General features: G+C 66.7%; 1 protein-coding gene across 1 annotated transcript in view; it reads right to left on the reverse strand.

Annotated features, from left to right (window-relative positions):
- Positions 1 to 16,614, reverse strand: part of FIBCD1 (fibrinogen C domain containing 1) — a 30,328-nt gene extending 13,714 nt beyond the window's left edge. The window contains exons 1-4 of the mRNA XM_012754510.3: positions 16,543 to 16,614; positions 7,746 to 8,225; positions 3,934 to 4,093; positions 3,381 to 3,517 (exon numbers count right to left, since the gene is read on the reverse strand). Of these exons, the coding sequence (XP_012609964.1) occupies positions 3,381 to 3,517; positions 3,934 to 4,093; positions 7,746 to 8,225; positions 16,543 to 16,614 (849 nt within the window). The remainder of the gene's footprint in view (positions 1 to 3,380; positions 3,518 to 3,933; positions 4,094 to 7,745; positions 8,226 to 16,542) is intronic.
- Between the last annotated feature and the right edge of the window lie 973 nt (positions 16,615 to 17,587).

The raw sequence follows: 17,587 nt of genomic DNA on the forward strand, positions 1-17,587 counted from the left end.
CTGACGAGGATGGATGGCATCCGGCTCTGGAGAGGCGGCGGCGGCTCCCACCCAGACAAAAATGGAGTTCCGGAGAGATTCCGCGTGGCAGGGAGGTGATCCTGACAGATGTCTGGCGGTGCACGGGAGAAGATGCTTTTGCTGAAAGCCCAAATGGATGCGAACGTTCACGGGTCACGCAAGCACTTCTCGGGCAGACCGGCCTCCCTCCCGGAGCCCCGGACGGTGTCTGAGCGCCAGGGCTGCGCGGGTGCTGTCCCTCCTGCACCCCTGCAGTCGCCCGGGAGACGGGCTTCCGGTCGGCCCGAGTGGGGGGCGTCTGGGTCTTTCATTACCCCCGTCCAAACCCTTAACTCTGATTTCTGCGTCCGGCCGGCGCCTCGCACTATCCCGCGCCGGGGCTTCCCAGAGGCGCGCGCCATAACTCAGGCGCTGGCAGTTAGGAAAACAAAAGTGCTTTTAGCCCCCAGACGCGGGTCCGGTGCATTTAAAAGCTCTCCTCCGAGCTGGGGGCAGGTCTTTGCAGGGCTAGGGATGCCAGTCTCCGCACTGGCCGGATGGGGCTGCTCCCTGGCTCTGCCACCCCCCCCCCCCCGCTGCAGGCGCCGACCCCTTTCCAAAGCACCAGGTTGCTGCACCCTCACTTCCCCCACTCCCCTCCTGGGCTGCCCTCGCCCTCACCCCGTCTCTCAGTCACTGGCTTTATCTGATGTCAAACTCCCCTGCCCCCCCCCACGTTTGTCAGCCTGGACATCGATGCACTGAGAATGGTCAAGACCCAGCTCGTTGGCAAGGACCAAGGATCCCGCCAGCCTCTCCTTGTGCCCCGAGTCCTAGGTCAGAGGCCAGGGCAGCTTCTACCTGGACCCCCCCTCCCAGCAGCTGGACTCCCACCTCCTGCGGCTTCAGGCTCCTGGCCCCTGGGCCACTGTGGAGTCCCTCCTGGTGGGTCTCAGTGAGGAGTGGGTCGCTGTGGGGTGGCCAGTGCCTTGCATGGGGCAGGGCTCGTTGTCACGCAGAGCGAGCAAATGCTCCGTGCATGTGTGTGGTCACAGAAGCCAGGCGGGCCCGGAAGTGCTGCAGTGGGCACGTGTCTATTTTCTGTCCTTCCTCATCTTCTGCGGTTGGGGAGAGGCACGGACGACTCTCACCATAGCTGCTAAAGATGCCAGCTGCTTGCAGGGACGACTGTAGGTGCATGACCCAGACACCACGGGTCAGAGGCTCACGCTGAGCCGGAATCAGTAGCTGGGGGCCCAGTGGCAGGACAGAAGTTCGGTGGTGGCAGCCCTGGGGGCAGGTTTTCACCAGGGAGCCCCGGCCTGGTCTGGGGGCTCTGCGCCTGGTGAGTGGCCCTGAGCGAGTTTCTTGGGCCTCCCAGCGTCCCCCGGTCCCTTCCTTCTCTGCTTCAGTTGCCCCCTTTCTGTTGCTTGTGGTCAAGAGCTCTGAGCCATAAAGGTGGTGCCCCCATGTCACAGCTGAGGAAATGGGCTCAGAGAACCTAAGTAACTTGCCCAAGGTCACACAGCAGGATTGAGAGCCACGCCCAGGGCTGGCTTGGGATGACGGCGCCCAAGCCCAGGCTCCCCGGCCTGTCTGGCAGAGGGCCCCCCACACCTGTCACCGAGTGCACAAAGACGAGGCTCCCGGCAGGACTTACGGCTCCTGAAGCACAGCCCTTATCCGGGCTTCCCCTCTTCCTCGCCCTCCACAGCTCCCCCGTGCCCGTCTCGAACCCGCAGCCCGGCATTCTGGCCACGCTAGCCCCATCGCGTCACGTGCCACACGTCCTGCCGACTGTCCCCTGAACGTGCCGCGGGCCCCTTGTCAGGTTGCTGCCCCTTCCCGGGGTACCTTCTGTCCCGCACAGGCTCCCGAGTCCTCCCCACCCCGTGCGGCTCGCAGGAGGGCCTCCCTCAGCTCTGCCACCCCAGTCCCCAAAGACTCTACTAAGTTCCCCGGGAGGACTGGGACGGGGCTTCCCATCTCGGTCCTTCCCCAGGACCCGTGTTCAGTAGGACCAAATGTCTGTCCCACTGAAATTAAATGGGAAGCTGAGAGTCCTTACAGAGCCAGTTCTGCTGTCCTGCTTTCCACTGTCACTCTGTGTCCCCACCACAGCCAGGCTGTGCTGCTTTCGGGGTGGCACACAGACCTCCAGGGACAGTGGTGCAGGTTGTTCACTGCTCAAGGGCACCTGGCCAACAAGGCAGGGCTCACATCTGCCCTCGCCAAGCCCAGCACCCCAGTAAGCACAAAGGAACGGACGTGCATTTGTTAAATTCACACAAAATCACCCACAGGCCAGTGGTGGCCCTGCTAAAAGCCCGGGGCCGAGCCTGAGCCTTAGGAGCGGGTCAGAAGCCCAGCAATTTGGGGACGGGGGCAGCAAGCTCAGGTCCCACCGTCAGAAAAGTCAGGAATCCCCAGCCCCGGGATGGGGTCAGCGAACCTGCCTGCTGCCTGTTTCAACGCGGCGTGTGAGCTAAGAATGGTGTGAGCGTTTTAAGTGGTTTTTAAAAATCAAAAGAAAATTCCTGCTTTCTCGAATGGCTAAAAAAAAAAAAAAAAATCAAAAGAAAAAAAAATGTAAATATCCTTTGAATAATATTTAAGGAGGAATCGGGAACGCTGTATGAAATTCAAATTCCGGAGTCTACAAGTAAGGCGTGACTGGAGCAAGGCCACACCGTGCCTTCTCGCTTTCTCGGTGGCCGTTCTCGGTGGCCGTTCCCCTGCAGAGTTGAGTTGCTGCCACTGAGCCTGCTGGGGACAGCAGACCAGGGGACCACAAGCCTAAAACACTTCCCAGGAGGCGCTCTGCAGAGAAGTCAGCAGACCCTGGTCCGCAGAACAGGATCTGGAGGTGCCTTGGGGTCTTCAGTCCCCTCCCCCGCACCTGCAGCCATGGCCCCTGCCTGTGATTGGCAGCTGGGACTTCTCACCGCTGCCTGTTCCCACCAGGCAGGAGCCAGGAGGTGGGAGGCCGTGGGGGTCTCTGCCCCCGGCAGCTGCCCTCTGTGTTCTGCGCACGCGCCGGGTGTTGGATTACTCGACAAGCGGGCCCTAGAACTCCTGCTGGCAACAGGTTCCCAGTGCCGCCTGTCATCTCAGCCAACCCCCATCGGACCCAACCCCAACGTGCCCAGCACCCCTCCCCCAGAGAATCAGGGCGCACAAGGTGGCTCCCTGTCCATCCGTCCGTCCGTCCGTCCGTCCGTCCGAGTGGGCCCCAATGGGTCGTTCCCAGGTCGGGTTTCTGTAGGGGCGGGGTCAGGCCGGGCAGAACCAGGGCCGGGCCACAGGCTCAGCGGGAGACGGGAGGCGTCCTGGGTCACCGCAGGCCTGCCTTGCCGGGCCACACAGCCCGGGGCACTCACCGTCCAGCCGCCACCGTCCGTGCGCATGTCACAGTAGACCTGGAAGCCGGCGGGGTAGTGGGTGGGGAAGACGGAGTACACGCCGTCCTCTTGCTGTCCGCTCAGGAGGACGTCCAGGCAGTCCCGGGGCCGCGCGCCTGAGACAGGCGAGGCCCGTCAGCCCTGTGTTCCTGCAGACCCCCCCACTGCCCCAAGACCCCCCGCTGGCCTGTCCACGTGTGTGGTCCCGGGGTCAAGAGTCAGGCCTTGGCTCTGCCCCTCCCCGGGTGAGTTTGGGTGAGTGAAGCCTCCGCTCCGAGCCTCACTTCCCCATCTGGAAAATGGGCTGAGGGAGGGCTCCGTGGAGGGTGCGGGGAAGGTGTCACTGGCCTGCAGGAAGCCTCCCCTAAGGGCAGCCAGCCGGGACTCCCTCCTGAGCTGGAGGGTCGGGAGGGCGTGGGGAGGGCAGTGAAGGGACAAAGCCAGGCCGTGTGGAAGCAGCGCTGGGCCCTGGGCGACTCCTGGCAGGCGACCCTCTCCCAAGCTTCCCCGCTCCCGCCCCTGCCCCACTCACCGCTGGCACAGCCCCGGGGCCGGGCTCCCCGGGCAGGTGCCCTCTGGAGGTCAGCCTTGACTCGGGGCCGGCCCAGCCCCCGGTCCCTCTGCAGGGCGTCCAGGACGTCACTGACGGAGTTCACCAGGTGAGCCATGTGGCCTTGGCTCTCGGAGAGAAGCTGCGGAACACAGGGGTGAGCAGAGGGCCGGGCCCTGGCGTGCCTTCCCCAAGCTGGGCTCCCGGCTCGGTGGCAGCCCTCACCCTGCTCTGGCCCCGGGTCCCTGTCTAGTGTGGTCTGAGGGGTCAGCCGCACCATGGCGCAGCCTGTGCTCTGGGACGTCCAGGGCTCAGAGGGCTGGGTGCAGGTGGAGGGGCGGGGCGGCTCCAGAGGCACCTGCCTTCCCCGGGCCCTGTTCTCAGGCTGCCTCTGGGTGCTCAGCCCAGGGCAGGGGGAACTTGGGGTAGGGGGTGCTGTGCAGGCAGAGGCAGCCCCTGGTGCCAGGCAGACCTGGCTTCACCCCAGCTCGCCCACATGCCAGCTGCAGGACCGAGGGTGAGCGCCCTGAGCCTCCCCTTCCACATCACCGCGATGCCCAAACTGCTGGGGGACCAGAGAAACCACCCAGGGAGCCCCTCAGTGTGGGGCCCGGTGGGGAACTCAGCCCACTGAACCCATGCGGCACCTCCCAGGCTACTAACGTGCCCACGGCTGCCTCTGCCGACCCCCAGGTGATGTTGCCTAGGTAGGGGTGATCTGCACAGGAGCAAGGATACCCCCATCCCACCCCTCATCCCGCCGTGAGCATCGCTTTGAGTCTCTGTGGCTTTCTGACATCCACGACCTCACCAGGCCCCCCACGGTGCTGCAAAGCGGGAGGTGAAGTTCTCATCTATTTGTTACAAATGGAGAAACTGAGGCTCAGAAGGAGAGGTCCCTAAGAGCAAACGACAGCGTGGGGACCAGGACTCAGGCCACTCTCCCAGGGCTGGCTGGCAGGAAGGGAGCCCAGGGCTGCAGTGAGACCAGGGCGGGGCAGGCCGTGGTCTGGCGTCTTGACTCCTCTCCCCTCCCCCACTCACTATGTGTGCGACCCTGGGAGGTGACAGCTCAGCTTCCTCCACAAACAGGGGATGAGACCTGCTTTCCAGGGCCAGGGCTTCAGGACAACCTGTGTTTGGGAGCCCAGACGGTGGCATCTGCTTTTACGACTCTCACCTGTCCCCGGGGCTGGACCTCAGGGGCAGCCCGGGCCTCTCTGCGGCCTTCAGGAGGCGGCAGGCCCACGTGGCGGGAGGGGCTCATGGACAGACTGCAGCCGGCAGGCAGGCAGCGGGCGGGGAGCCAGCCAGGTCTTCACACAGGAACCTGTCACTTGCCAGGTAATAGCCCATTCGTGGAAGGAAAATAGAAATACACGGCGCCCGCCGGCAGTTTACAAAATACAATTCCCGGCTGCTCCGGAGGCCGGGCCCTGCCAGGCTTTTTAGTCTCCCTGTCAGTTAGTTTCCCCTCTGCTGAGCAGGGATGCGGGGAGGGCTGCGGCCGGGCGGGCAGAGCGTCTGGGCCTCACTGCGGCGTCCCATCCACTGGCCCCACCGGGTGGGGCCACAGGCAGCCCCAGGAGGGACAGGGGTGGGGCGGCAGAGAACACTTGGTTAAGCCACGCAGGCACGGCCACCTTTCTGAGTCCAGGACACACTGGAGGACTCAGGCGCGGCCCCTCCCTCTTGCAAACGGGCAGGGAAGACCGCGCTCGACCCCGCGGAGGACTGACGTGGAGCGTGCACACACAGACACGCCGAGTTAGCGGGGAAGCCGGTCCCTGCTCGCCGAGCCGCACGGAGGCGTCAGGGGGACTTGGCAGGTCTTAGAGGCGGTGACATCAGGGTTCCCGTTCCTGGCGCTTCTCAGTGGCGTGGCCAAGCCCCGCAGGGCACTCCGCCACCCTGCGCCTCAGTCTGCCCCTCCGGAGAGTGGGGTGACAAAGGTACCCGCTCCGGCTGGCAGGGGCTTATCCGCACAGAGCCAGGCACCCGGCGGGGCCCTAGTTCCTACTGGGAAAGGGATTTTCAGTGGTGGCTCGCCCAGGTTTTCACAGTTTCTACCACAGCACTTAGGGGATACTGATGCGCAGACGGTGGGTGTCCCCCACGTGCCAGACACTGGCCACCCCCGCGTCCCCTGGGCATGGGCTGTGGTGGCCCCACTTGCCAGGTGCGCAGCCCCAGCACAGATAGGAGCTGCCCGAGGTCCCAGGGCCGGGCAGGTGGGGCCCGGGCCGGATCCTGGCTCCGCCGACCCAAACCCTCAGGGCAGAGCTGCGTGGCTCAGGCCTGACGTGCAGCCGCAGGGGACGGTGCAGAGTCACAGGGCACTTGCTGAGCTGCGGGTTCCCACACGCCCCCCTGGGGATCTGGGGGACTGGGGTGAGGCCCAGGAACCTGCCTTTCAGTAAGCACCTCTGGCGATTCCCACCCAGGTGCCCACGGGCGCGGCTTTGGGAAACCGGGGCCTGGGCTGAGGGGCTGGGAGAGGAGATGGGGCCGCGGCGGCCGCCTCCGACCAAGAGTGAGACACGAGGTCTCTGGAATCACCCCAGTCTGCGGGAAATGAGTCAAACCAAGCATTTTTTGAGAAGTAAATATGTCAGGTGAGCCACCCCTCCTGGCCCCAGCTATCGGTCCGCAGGAGCAGCCGGGCCGCGCTGGTGCGGAGTGGGTGGTGGGACCCACGGCCCCGCCTCCTACACGCTGGGCCTTTGGGAGCCCGAGCTGGGGCCGGGGCCAAGCGATTTGGAGAGCGAGGTGGGGCCCGGGTCACTCAAAGGTCAGGAGCTCTCCCCGCGCCCTGCCTGGGATGCCTGAGAAGGGGGTGCGGGGGAGGACTGGACACGCCCAGGAGGAGGAAGCCACCCTCCCGCCAGGCGCCCGGACAGGGTGATGAGGGCTGAGGCTGCCACAGCTGCAGCTTCAGAGGGCGGGAAAAGGCCTCACGAGCTGTCGGGTGAGCATACGCCGGGTGACCCCGCGTCCGGACAGGGTGGGCGGGAGGGGCAGGGCCGTGGCTTGGCGCCAGCCCTAAGGATCTGAGTCACAAGGCCGTGTGGCACAGGCTGGAGGCCGGGCAGGGGACCAGGGGGCTGGATTCCAGGCCTGACCTGGCCATGGCACCCAGGACAAATCACCGCCCCATCCCGGCATCAATGTTCTGTTCCGGAAAACGGTGGAGGCAGAGGGGGGAGACTCTGGTCCCAGACCCTGCGCAGGGGAGCGTTGTGCTGGCCCTTCAGGCTCGGTCTCGGCCAGGGTTGGAAACCTTCCACCCAGGCCCACCTGGGGCTGGCGGAACCTGGCGTGGCTAGGGGTCTGGGGGTCGGGCGGAGGTGGCTTGGGACAGGCCAGGGTCTGGCTGGGCTCCCTGGAAGGGCCTGTCCATCCCCGGAGAGCTGCGGGCGTCACATGGCAGTGAACTGGGAGGGGGACTGGGGACGGGTGCAGCTCCCTCTGGCCTAGAGCAGTGACCACATGACCCTGAGCAAGTCACAGTGTCCTGCCTCACCTGCATCGTGGAGCACCTGGGGACACCCCTCAAGCCCCAGATTTGACCCGACCCAGGGGAGAAGCTGGGTGTGAATCCTGGCTCCCCGTAGCTGTGTGGCTATGAGAAAGCGACTGCCCCTCTCTGAGCCTCGTGGGCTCGTCTGCAGATGGGGATAGCAATAGGCCATGGTCCGGGGCACCTGGGGGTGAGTGAGGCCGTGGACGTCAGGTGCCAGCACCGGGCCGCATGCAGTGGCAGCAGCCCCACACCCCCAGCAAGACCCGCCTACCTGGAGGAGGCGGCCCTGCTCACTCTGCAGGGCGCTCAGCCCCTGGCCCAGCGAGCTGTGTCCCTTCCGCAGCCCGGCGCACTCCGCCTGCAGCTCCGAGGCCCGGGCCAGCAGCTGGGGCAGCTGGTCGGCCAGCGTGTCCAGCAGCTCCTGCTCCTGCTCGCCCGGCCGCCGCGCCTGGGCCTGGTGCGCGGCCAGCGCCTGCAGCACGGAGGCCTGGGCGGCCTCCAGGCGGGCGAAGCCGTCGGCCGGGTCCGGGCAGCGCGGGTCGATGAGGATGCTGAGGCGCGAGCTGTCGGCCCTCTCCACGGTGACCAGGGCGCTGTTGGCGCCAGCCGGCCCGGTGCTGACGACCGGCGGGGGCGCCGTGCCCGGCGCGTGGGCGTGGTTCAGGAAGAGCACGGCACCGGTGACGGCCACGGCCAGCAGCACGGCCAGGGACAGCAGCACGGAGCACAGCACGTAGCCGCAGCTCGGCCGCTGTGGGCCGCCGGACACGCGGGCGCAGGAACGGAGAGAGAAGGGCGGGGGTTAGACCCCGGCTCCCGCGTGGCCCAGTGAGCACTTGGGAGGTTGGGACAAGGCTCGGGGACCCCCTTCTTGGGGACCGGGGGAGGGTGTCACACAGAGACGGACACGAGAGACAGTCCCAGAGGGGAGACAGAGAGACGGACACACAGAGATACATCGAGAGACTCTGGGAGGAAGGTGGGGAGAGACAGAGGCCCAGAGGAGATGCCAGAGACAGAGACGGAGACCACAGAAAAGGGAAACTGAGGCAGGGAGATGGAAGAGAGCACCGTGCCTTTCGTCCGCTGCCCCTGCCCTGCCCGCATGCCCTGCGGAGAGCGCCCGTCACCTGCGGAGCCTCCCTGTCCCTCGGGGGCTGGAGGTAGAGACGCCCCCTCTGTGGCCAGATGGGCTCGGGTCCCTGCGCTGCCACCCCCACGGTGTGGCCTTGGGCGATGGCCCGCACCTCTCTAAGCCTCGGTCTCCTCACCTGTAAAATGGGCTGGCGCCACCCCTGTCCCTACAGGCGGGTAACTGCGCAGACTCGGGAGGAGAAAGCCGGTGACAGCTCTGGCGCTGGAACAGCCGTGCTGTCAGGGGAACCAGTGCTCCAAGCTGGTTGTCACCGAAGGCCACCGACGGTCCCCCCACGTGGAGCGCCGCGCCCGCCCTCTGCTCGTGCTGGTCTCTGGTCCCCAGGGCACACGGGGGCTCTGAACACCCCCTCCCCGGCCCTCACGCCTCCTCTCTCTTCGCAGGGCAGCCCCCGGCGGAACAGACGCCGACCAGCGGAGACGGAGTGCTGCCCTCTAAGGCGGCCAGGGCCGGGGCGACAGCGACATCCCAACACCGGGCAGGCGCCATAAACACCGTGTCCGGGGCCTGGGCAGCACAGTGGGGGCCGGTGCTCTGGGGCCAGATCCACTGGACGGACCACTCACAGCCACTGAGCACCTCATACATGGGGAAACTGAGGCCCAGAGAGGGCAAGAGCCTTGCCCAGAGTCACACAGCAGAGTGTGGACAGGGCCCGGAGCCGACTGCCTTTCTCCTGGGGCCAGGCACTGCCGGCGACCGAGTTTCCTCAACTCTAAGACCCGCATCCTCCCCACGTCCTCAGCCTTCTGGACCTGAGGTGCTCCTGCGACTGAATGGCGTGTTGAGGCACCCGGACGCGTGCACGGCGCGGAGCTTGTGCGGCCAGCGTCAGCGGCCTTGCTGTCCGCGGCCGGTGTGCGCACGCCGTCTGGGGCGGCAAGTCTCCACCCAGAGTGTCTGCGGTGTGCCGTCGCTGCTGGGCCACCCGTCGTGTCCCCACGCGCTAATGGCTGACGTCGGAGGGCGCCTTGCACCCGTAACTGCCACCTCGCTGGCGTGGGGACACGCTAGGCAGTGACGCCTCTTCCGTCTCCGCATGTCCCCACTGAGGAAACGCAGGCGAGTCCTTTCCGGAAACCCACACTCTACAGGTAAGTCCCGAATGTCCCGCTCGGCGCCCGGGGAGGGCGGTGGGGGTGACGTGTGGGAGGGAAGCAGGCCCTGGGAAGGGATCTGTCCTGTTGTCACGATCAGGGAGACAGCTCCTGGCCTGTCCCCGTCATCGTGACGCTGCCGGCACTCATGCTCCACACCTGCCCGGGCCCCTGGGGGACACACCCAGTCCAGGCTCCAGCCAGACCCTCCCGCCCTGGCCGTGCAGGGACGCACCCTCAGCTGGGAGCATCCGCTTCCCTGCTGCCCTCCCACGGCCTGATTCGCTTCCTCCAGGGCTCGGCTAGCTGTCACCTCCTCCAGGAAGCCCTCCTTGACTGTTTCTTCACCCCTGGCTTGGAGGGCCTCCTCCTCTCCTCCCTCACGAGGGTGCTTATCAAGACAGTCATCGCCTTTGACTTCATTCATTCACTCATTCACTCAGTCATTCCAACATCTATTCGCTAAAGCTCCCCACGAGCCAGGCTGTGGGCCAGTCCCGAGGAGGCATCAGTGTATCCCCCAGCCCTGCCCTGGGGGAGCTCCTGTCCCAAGGACTGGCGTTGCCAGCTTTGTCTGGGGCACTGACACCTCTGGGAATCTCATGAAAGCTGCAGACTCAATTTCTGGGGACTCCGGGGCTGGCGAGTCCCAGGCCCAGCAACCTTGCCCTGGACCGTGAGCCCTTCCGGGGCAGGGGCCCGCTCAGCGCCCGCACGGAGCAGCCCTGGGGCTGGATGGACATGGGCAGACAGCTGGGGGTAGAGACGGAGGAGGAGGGGAAGGAGGCGGCGGCACGGGCAGAGGCGAAGGCGTTCCTGGGACCGACAAAGCGCGGCCGGGCCGAGGCCCTGACCTCCCAGCTACACCCAAGGCACAGCAGCCTCTGAGTCTGTGGCCGCCATGACAGTGTGGCTCAGAGCGAGGGCGACCCCAGGCCACGCCAAGGCCCGGCCACCTGCCGGCCGGCAGCTTGGACAGGTGAGCATGGCATGTCACCGCCACTCCTCGGGCCCCTACCACGGTCCACCACCGAAATCTCCAGACAAGCCCAGGCGGTGGGTGCTACAGCCAAACTCGTCGTGCGGCCAGGAAAGCTGGGTGCAGAGCACGGAGACCCCAGCCAGGGTCCCCGGCAAGCGGCAGAGCGGCCGCCCCCGGCCCGGGGCTGGGGTGTCAGGAACCGCAGCCACACCAGGCCTGCCTGCCCCAGCCTGCGGTTCCTTTCCTCTGCCTACAGCATGGCTGGGGCCTGACACGCAGAGCCCTGTGTCAGCAAGAAAGTCCCTGTCACGCCGCTCCGGAGCCCATCGGGAGGCACCTTGCCCCGAGCAGCCGCGTCAGACCGAGTGGCCACGTCAGACTGTGTGCGTCCAGGTCCCCAGCTGGCGGGGCCGGGCGGCTTGGCCGAGGCCAGCGTCTCCCCTGCGTCTCTGGCATCCCTGCCCGTGGGGCCCTCCTCCCACCGAGCCCCTCCCCGGTGGGAAGGCAGAGGGCACACGGGGAGGGGCTGGGGAAGCGGCAGGGGTCCCCGGGAGGCAGCGGGATAATGAAACGGGCGCTTGGCAGAGGAGAATCAGTCTGCAGAGATCACCTTAAAGACGAAGGACTGCTCGCTTTTATGGGCTGCCGTTTACGTGCCTCGCAAAGAAATCCGCCGGACGACGAGGGGCCTCGGGGAGGACGCACACAGCCCCCAGCTCCCCGGGCAAGCAAGGCGTCCCAGGCAGGAGGCACCGGAGCTCGGAGCCTGAGCTGGGGGGCCCGGGTTCGAGGCCCACTTCTGCCACCAACCACCTGTGCGAGCTTCCAGCTGGAGGGACGCGGCTTCCTCCCCCGCATGACCCCACCACCCCCCACGCCGGCCCAGGGTTGGTGGCTGCCTCGCGAGGCCTGGGCAAGGGGAGGACAAGGTGGGCTCCTGCCAGGGGGAGGCACGAAGCCCCCAGAGGTGGGGTGACCTCTGTCCAGGCTCCTCCCCTGGGGCCCCAGCCTCAGGCGGGCTGCAGGGGGAAGGGGGCTCAGCAGGGAGGGGTTCAACGCCAAGGTGCTGGCTGAGCCGTCCTGCCCAGCGATGCCCCCCCGCCCCGTGTTCTGAGGGAGCTGGCCGGCAGTGGTCCCCTGGGTCCCCTGAGCCCGCGCTCCCTGGATGAAAGCAGGAAGAAGAAAGTCTCCCCCCAGCGGGAGGCCAGGCGAGGTCAGGTCCAGATGTGAGCCCCTCCGGTGCCCTGCCCCGGCTCCTGGGAGCACCCCAGACAGAGGCAGGGCGGCTGCTCACCACGACAGAAACCCGCCGTGGGGCTTTGCGTCCGGAAAACCAAGGGTGGGTGACGTGCGCTCTGGGCCGGCAGCGGCCCCCTCAGAGCGCTGGGCCCTGTGGGTGGGGGGCTGGCAGGCTCTAAAGAGGGGGAGCCCAGGCGCTGCCCAGCCCAGACCCCCAGGGAGTCCCTCCCGTCTGCACCTGACTGGCTCCGCCTGGGCTGAGCCCCGAGCCCCCGGCCCTGGCAGAGGGAGGGTCCTGGCCCCGAGCCCCCGGCCCTGGCAGAGGGAGGGTCCTGGAGCCCCCTGGGCGTGAGGGGCTGGTGGCTCTGCTCACAATTCTGGGGTCCCAGAGACCTAGAAGAGGGGCTGCAGGCTAGTTCTATGAGATCTGAGCAAGAGCCCCTGTCCTGCTGCGGCCTTGTCAACGAAGCCCAGGCGAGGGCCACCTGGGCCTCAGGGAGGGCCTGGGGAAGAGGAGCTAAAGGGGTCCAGGGGGACAAGGGGGCCAGGGACGCTGCCAGCCCCCACCCTTCCTGGAACCCCCAAGCTCCCCCACTGCCCGGGCAGCGCTCAGCTCTGGGTGCATGGCGGGGTCCCCAGATGTTTCCTGTCTGCCCACCCTCCCCCGCCGCAGCTCCTGGCCTCCCAGATGGCCCGCCCAGGCCTCGGACCCAAACCTGAGCCCTCCCGAGTGTCCCACCCTGGGTGTGGCACCAGCCCCACCAGCTGGCCCCTGCAAGGCTGGTGCCTGGCTGGCTCCCCTCCCTAGCCCCACACCAGCCAGCCCCCGCTCTGTGTACTCCACCTCTCACGCCCTTCACCCTGTCCCCACCTCCAGCTCCTGCCCTGGGCAATGGCCCAGCACCTGCCTCTAGTCACCACAGCCACCTCCCGCTGGGCTCCCAGCCCTGCTCGCACCCCCCACTCGGCAGCCAGGCAGACCAGGACACTGTCCCACTTGGACTCCCAGGGGCACCCAGGCCTCAGGAGCGGGGCCCTCCCGACCCCTGCCAGGGCCAGGAGCACAGACTCAGCACACGCTGTTCCCCCCGCAGGCACCTGCCACCCCACTGACTCAGCTCCCACGGCACCTCTGCCCGGAGCATCGCCACCTGCCTCGGGCTGGGCCAGCAGCCTCCTCTGTCCTCCCGGCCCCTGTCCTCCCAGGTCACAGCCACGCCACCGGGCTGCACAGAGAGCTCAGTGGAGGAGGGGCTCGGGAACCCCAAGCCCAGCACAGGAACCTCAACCTGAGCCCCGGGAACGGGAAGAGAGAGGTGCTTTGCGATCCTTGCCTGCCTTGTGAGCTCGTGCCCCAGAGAGACTCTAAGCACCGTGAGGCACAGGCCGTACCCACCAGGCTGTATCTCTAACATGAAGTAGGGACTCCATAGTCCCCGAGTAAATTTAATGCAGCAGGGATTTAGGTTAGACATCAGGAAGAACTTCCCAAAGTTCTTCCTTTCTTTTTTTTTTCTTTCTGGAATGTTTGCAGACATTTTGAGAGCATCAAGAGATACTGCCCGGGATGGGTTGGAGGTGGACCTCCCTGTAGGGTGGCTTGGGGACTGCTCAAGAATAAGCCCCCCCCCCAAATAGAGGTGGGTACAGTGTGACTTCCTGCCCCACACGCCAGGACTAGGAGAATATCTATGTCTAGACCCTCTCATCTGAGCAACTCCAAACTCCTGGCACGTGCCAGTCACCCTGCCCCAAGGGCGTGAGAGCCCCCTTCCCTCCCTGGGGAGCAGGGGTGCGCTAAGGAGTCCAAGTCTGCAGTTGTCCAGGCTCGCCCAGCAGATGCGCTGAGGCTGGACGGAGCTGGGAGAGAGCGGGGCCCAGGGGGTCCCCAGAAAGGGCAACAGGTGGACACAGGCCTTCACTGACGGCCGTGCTGTGGAACCACCCAGCCCAGCTGGCAGCCCTGCCCCGGCTGAGCGAGCCGAGCCACGAAGGGACGGCCAGCCCCTGTCCCCTTCATCTCCTGCAGAGGCCCCCACCCGCCGCCCAAACTCAGGTTTGGTCCCAGCCCCGGCTCTCTTAGCCTCAGTTTTCTCATCTGTCAGATGGGCTAATCATGCCTGCCGCCAGCCTCCCAGGGTGGTCGTGGCTACGAAACGAGCGACGTGGCACCAGCCCAGCTGGTGTCGGGAGTGTGGCGCTGGCTGTGTCCTCCTGGCGGAAGTGACCCATCAAAGGACCCTGGCCAGGCCCCTGCGGTAGGAGCTGGCTGTTGGGACGGCTTTCCCTGCTGCGTGGAGGGGACGTCAGGACACCGGCGGCCCGTGAAAGGGGACGAAGCTGCTTTGCGAGCCGTCCTTCTCACGGTGCACAGTGCTTTACGGTTTGCAAGACATACCAGCACTTCACTTGACCCTCCTCACAGCCCTGTGAAGGAGGAGGAAGCAGGGATTGCTGTTCCCATTTTACAGATGGTAAAACCCAGGCCCAGAGAGGAGGAGTGACTCCCCGGAGTCTCACCGCACGCCCGTGGGCAAGCCGAGCCGAGGAGCCAGGGAGGAGAGAAGGCCGGCCCCAGGAGCCAGGCCGGGCCAGGCTCGCTCTCTCCTGACAGCAGGTGCAGGAAAGGCCTTGCCTCTTGTCTGAAGCTTCAAACCAGCCTGGAGCTGGCACAGGGGACCACTCGGCCACGTGCCGGGTCACCAAAGGGGAGGCAGGTGTTTGCTCTCGGCCCAGGCCCTAAAGCCACAGCCCTCAGATGCCTCCGGTAGCCAAGGGGCAGACAGCTGGGCTCTGGCCCCAGGGAGCAGTGAGGGAGGCTGGGCCTGGCCTGGGAGGCCTCGAAGCCAGTTTCAAACAGATTCCCCAGAAGCCTTCTCCCCGGAGCCGGAGCAGGCCTGCTGGCTGCTCTCCTGAGGCCCCTCCTGGCCGAAGCCGCCCGCAGTTCAATTCATCAAACACTCCTGGCTCCCAACCGGAGCGCCGGGAAGGGCTGGAGCCCGTGCCCAGGGGAGACCCAGAGCTGGGGTCCAGAAGAAGTGTGTGTCCCCAGGGATCTCCTGGTGCAGGAGGACTCAGGACAAGGGGACAAGGCAGTGAGATAAGGGCGGCTGAGAGGTATAGGCTGATACTGCTAGCACTTAGAGAGACAGCCACTAGGCATCCGGGAAGGCTTCCCGGAGGAGGTGGCAGCACTTGAGCTGGGTTGTGGAGTACACGGAGGGTCTCTCTGAATGAAGGTGTGTGTGTGTACGTGCGTGTGCGTGCGCGCGCACACACGTGCACTGGGGAGCCTGGGAAGCCAACGAGATGGACAGCAAAGGTCTGGAAATGGGCAGCCTGGCTTGGGTGAAGACCTGACCCAAAAGGGGGACAAGACCACCCCTGGAAGGCAATGGAAGAGGAGTGAGACTAGACCAGGCTTTGCATCCTCCCTCTGCTGTTAACACGCTGTGTGACACAGGCATGTTCCTGAACCTCTCTGATCTCTGGTCTGTGACACTGGAATGAGCAACCCTGACTTGCTTCAGGAAGTGAGGTTGTGGGGTGAATGGCGAGGGCTTTGCAAACTGCAGAGGGCTGGGCCCCTGTGCCGTGCCAATGTCACTCGGGCAGGAATGAGCAGGTTGCAGCTCCTGAGAGTGAGGGGCGGCCCAGGCCCGCCCCTGCCACCCCCTCCTGCAGCTGCAAACTCAAACTGTTCCTTCCCTAATGACATCTGTCTGGGAGAAATTTAAAATTTAAAACGCGCAGCCCCATTATTTCTTCTCCTCAGTGAGCGGGCCTCGCTCCAGCCTGCCTGCCCCGGTCCCTTGGCAGCCCAGCCCCGGGCAGCCCCCGGGCAGCCCCTCCGCCAGGGCTGCGACTCCAGCCCCGCGCTGGCCAGCCGGGCTCTGTCCTCACCCCTTCCAGCGCACAGCCCTGGGCACCCTCCCCGCCCCACCTCCCTGCCCCTGAAGGGGGGGGAGGAATGAGCCAGCCCTGGGGCGCACAGACACAGGCGGGTTCAAGTCCCCTGGAGCCCATGGCCTCAGGCAGGAGCGGCCCTCTCAGAGTCTTGCTCTCCTTGTCTCTCAGTCAGAGAATCCCAGCCCAGCGTTCTGACAGCAGATGAGTATTTATTGATCCCCTACTGAATGCAGGGCCCTGGCTAAAGGGGGAGGATGCAGAGGAGACCCAGGGGCTCAGGTCCCGGTCCCAAAGCTCAGGTTAGTGTGCCAAGTGCCTGGCACAGGGTGGCGCCCAGAGCGGGACTTGCAAGTGGCCGGATGCCCATTTGCACAGGTGAGGAAATGGAGACCCAGCGGGGGAGCGACCTGTCTGTGGTCACACAGCGAACTACAGGTCCCCGCTTGCTCTGCACCCGCGCGCACCGGGGGCTCTGCCGGCGACGCGTGCGGCTCCTGCAGGGGTGCCGCCCCCATCGAACCCCGAGTTGGAGCCGCGCTGGGGCAAGAGGAGAGGAGGGTGCCCGCCCGCCCCCCGCCTCGGTGCGCTCCAAACTCCAGCCCCCGCACTGGGTGCCCACCCTGCCGGGCCGAGAGGCCACCGCCTCGCCAGCCGCCCGAGCCCCCGTCCCCGCGCCCGCGCGTACCTGCGGCTTGTCGCGCGGCCGGTCCTCAAGTTGGGAAGCGCCGCCCATGGTCTTCCAGCGGTCGTTGACCATCTTCCGGCAGGACCGGCGGGGGCGCCGGGCGAGGCGCGCCGCTGCGGAGCGCAAAGGCGGCGAGGTGGGCGCGGGCGCGGGGCGCGCTCTGCCCGCCGGTCCCCGCCTCGGTGCGAGCGGGCGGGCGGGCGTGTGCGGTGTGTGCGCGCCGGGGTGTGCGGGCGTGTGCGGGCGAGAGCGGAGAGGGCAGGAGCGGGAGCGCGAGAGCCGCCTGCCCGCCGCCCGCCGCGCGCCGCCCGGCTCCCGCTCCCGCGCTCCCCGCGCGCTCCGCTCCCTCCTCCCCTATGCCTCCTCCCTCCTCAATCTCCGCGTCTTTTTTGTCTCGGACTCTCTTTGCCTTTTATTGCTCCCCTCGGCCTCCCCCGACACACACACGCACGCACACACGCACACGCCCGCGGACTTCCATAGCTAACGCCACCTCCAGAGAGGCCAAGCTAAAGGAGGCAGACCCGGCCCAACACTGCGGGCCGGCCGGAGGGCAGCCAACAGCCGCCCGCACCCGGAGGGGCCGGGAGCCCCCGGTGGCGCCTCTGCACAAACTTCCTCCCCGGCGCGACTCACACCAACTCACCGTGCGCGGGGGGCGCGGCGCCGGGCGGGCAGCGTGGGCGCCCCCACCGGGCCGTCGGGCGTCTCCGGGGAGCGGCGCCGCGCTCCTCTCGGCTCCCTCCCGGCTCGGGGCACTGGGCTTGCCCCTGACCCAGGCCGGGCAGGGGTGGGGGCCGGCGGGGGTGCGCCTGCGATCTCCGAGATCTCCGACCAGAGCGCCCAGCCCGGCGTCTCCAACCCCTGGGACCTCCCCGCTCTGGACCCCGACCCGCGAGCCTGGTCCTGGGGGCTCCCCGGCCCTGGTGCGCAGACACGTGCCCGGCGCTCGCGGGCAGAGAGCCGCCCCGACGCCGGCCTGCTCGGGCGGCCCGCGGGCGGAATGGGGTCCCCGCCGCCGCGACAGCCGCCGGCGCCGCGGTCG

The sequence above is a fragment of the Microcebus murinus genome, chromosome 12 (assembly GCF_040939455.1).
Source record: "Microcebus murinus isolate Inina chromosome 12, M.murinus_Inina_mat1.0, whole genome shotgun sequence".
Lineage (NCBI taxonomy): Eukaryota > Metazoa > Chordata > Mammalia > Primates > Cheirogaleidae > Microcebus > Microcebus murinus.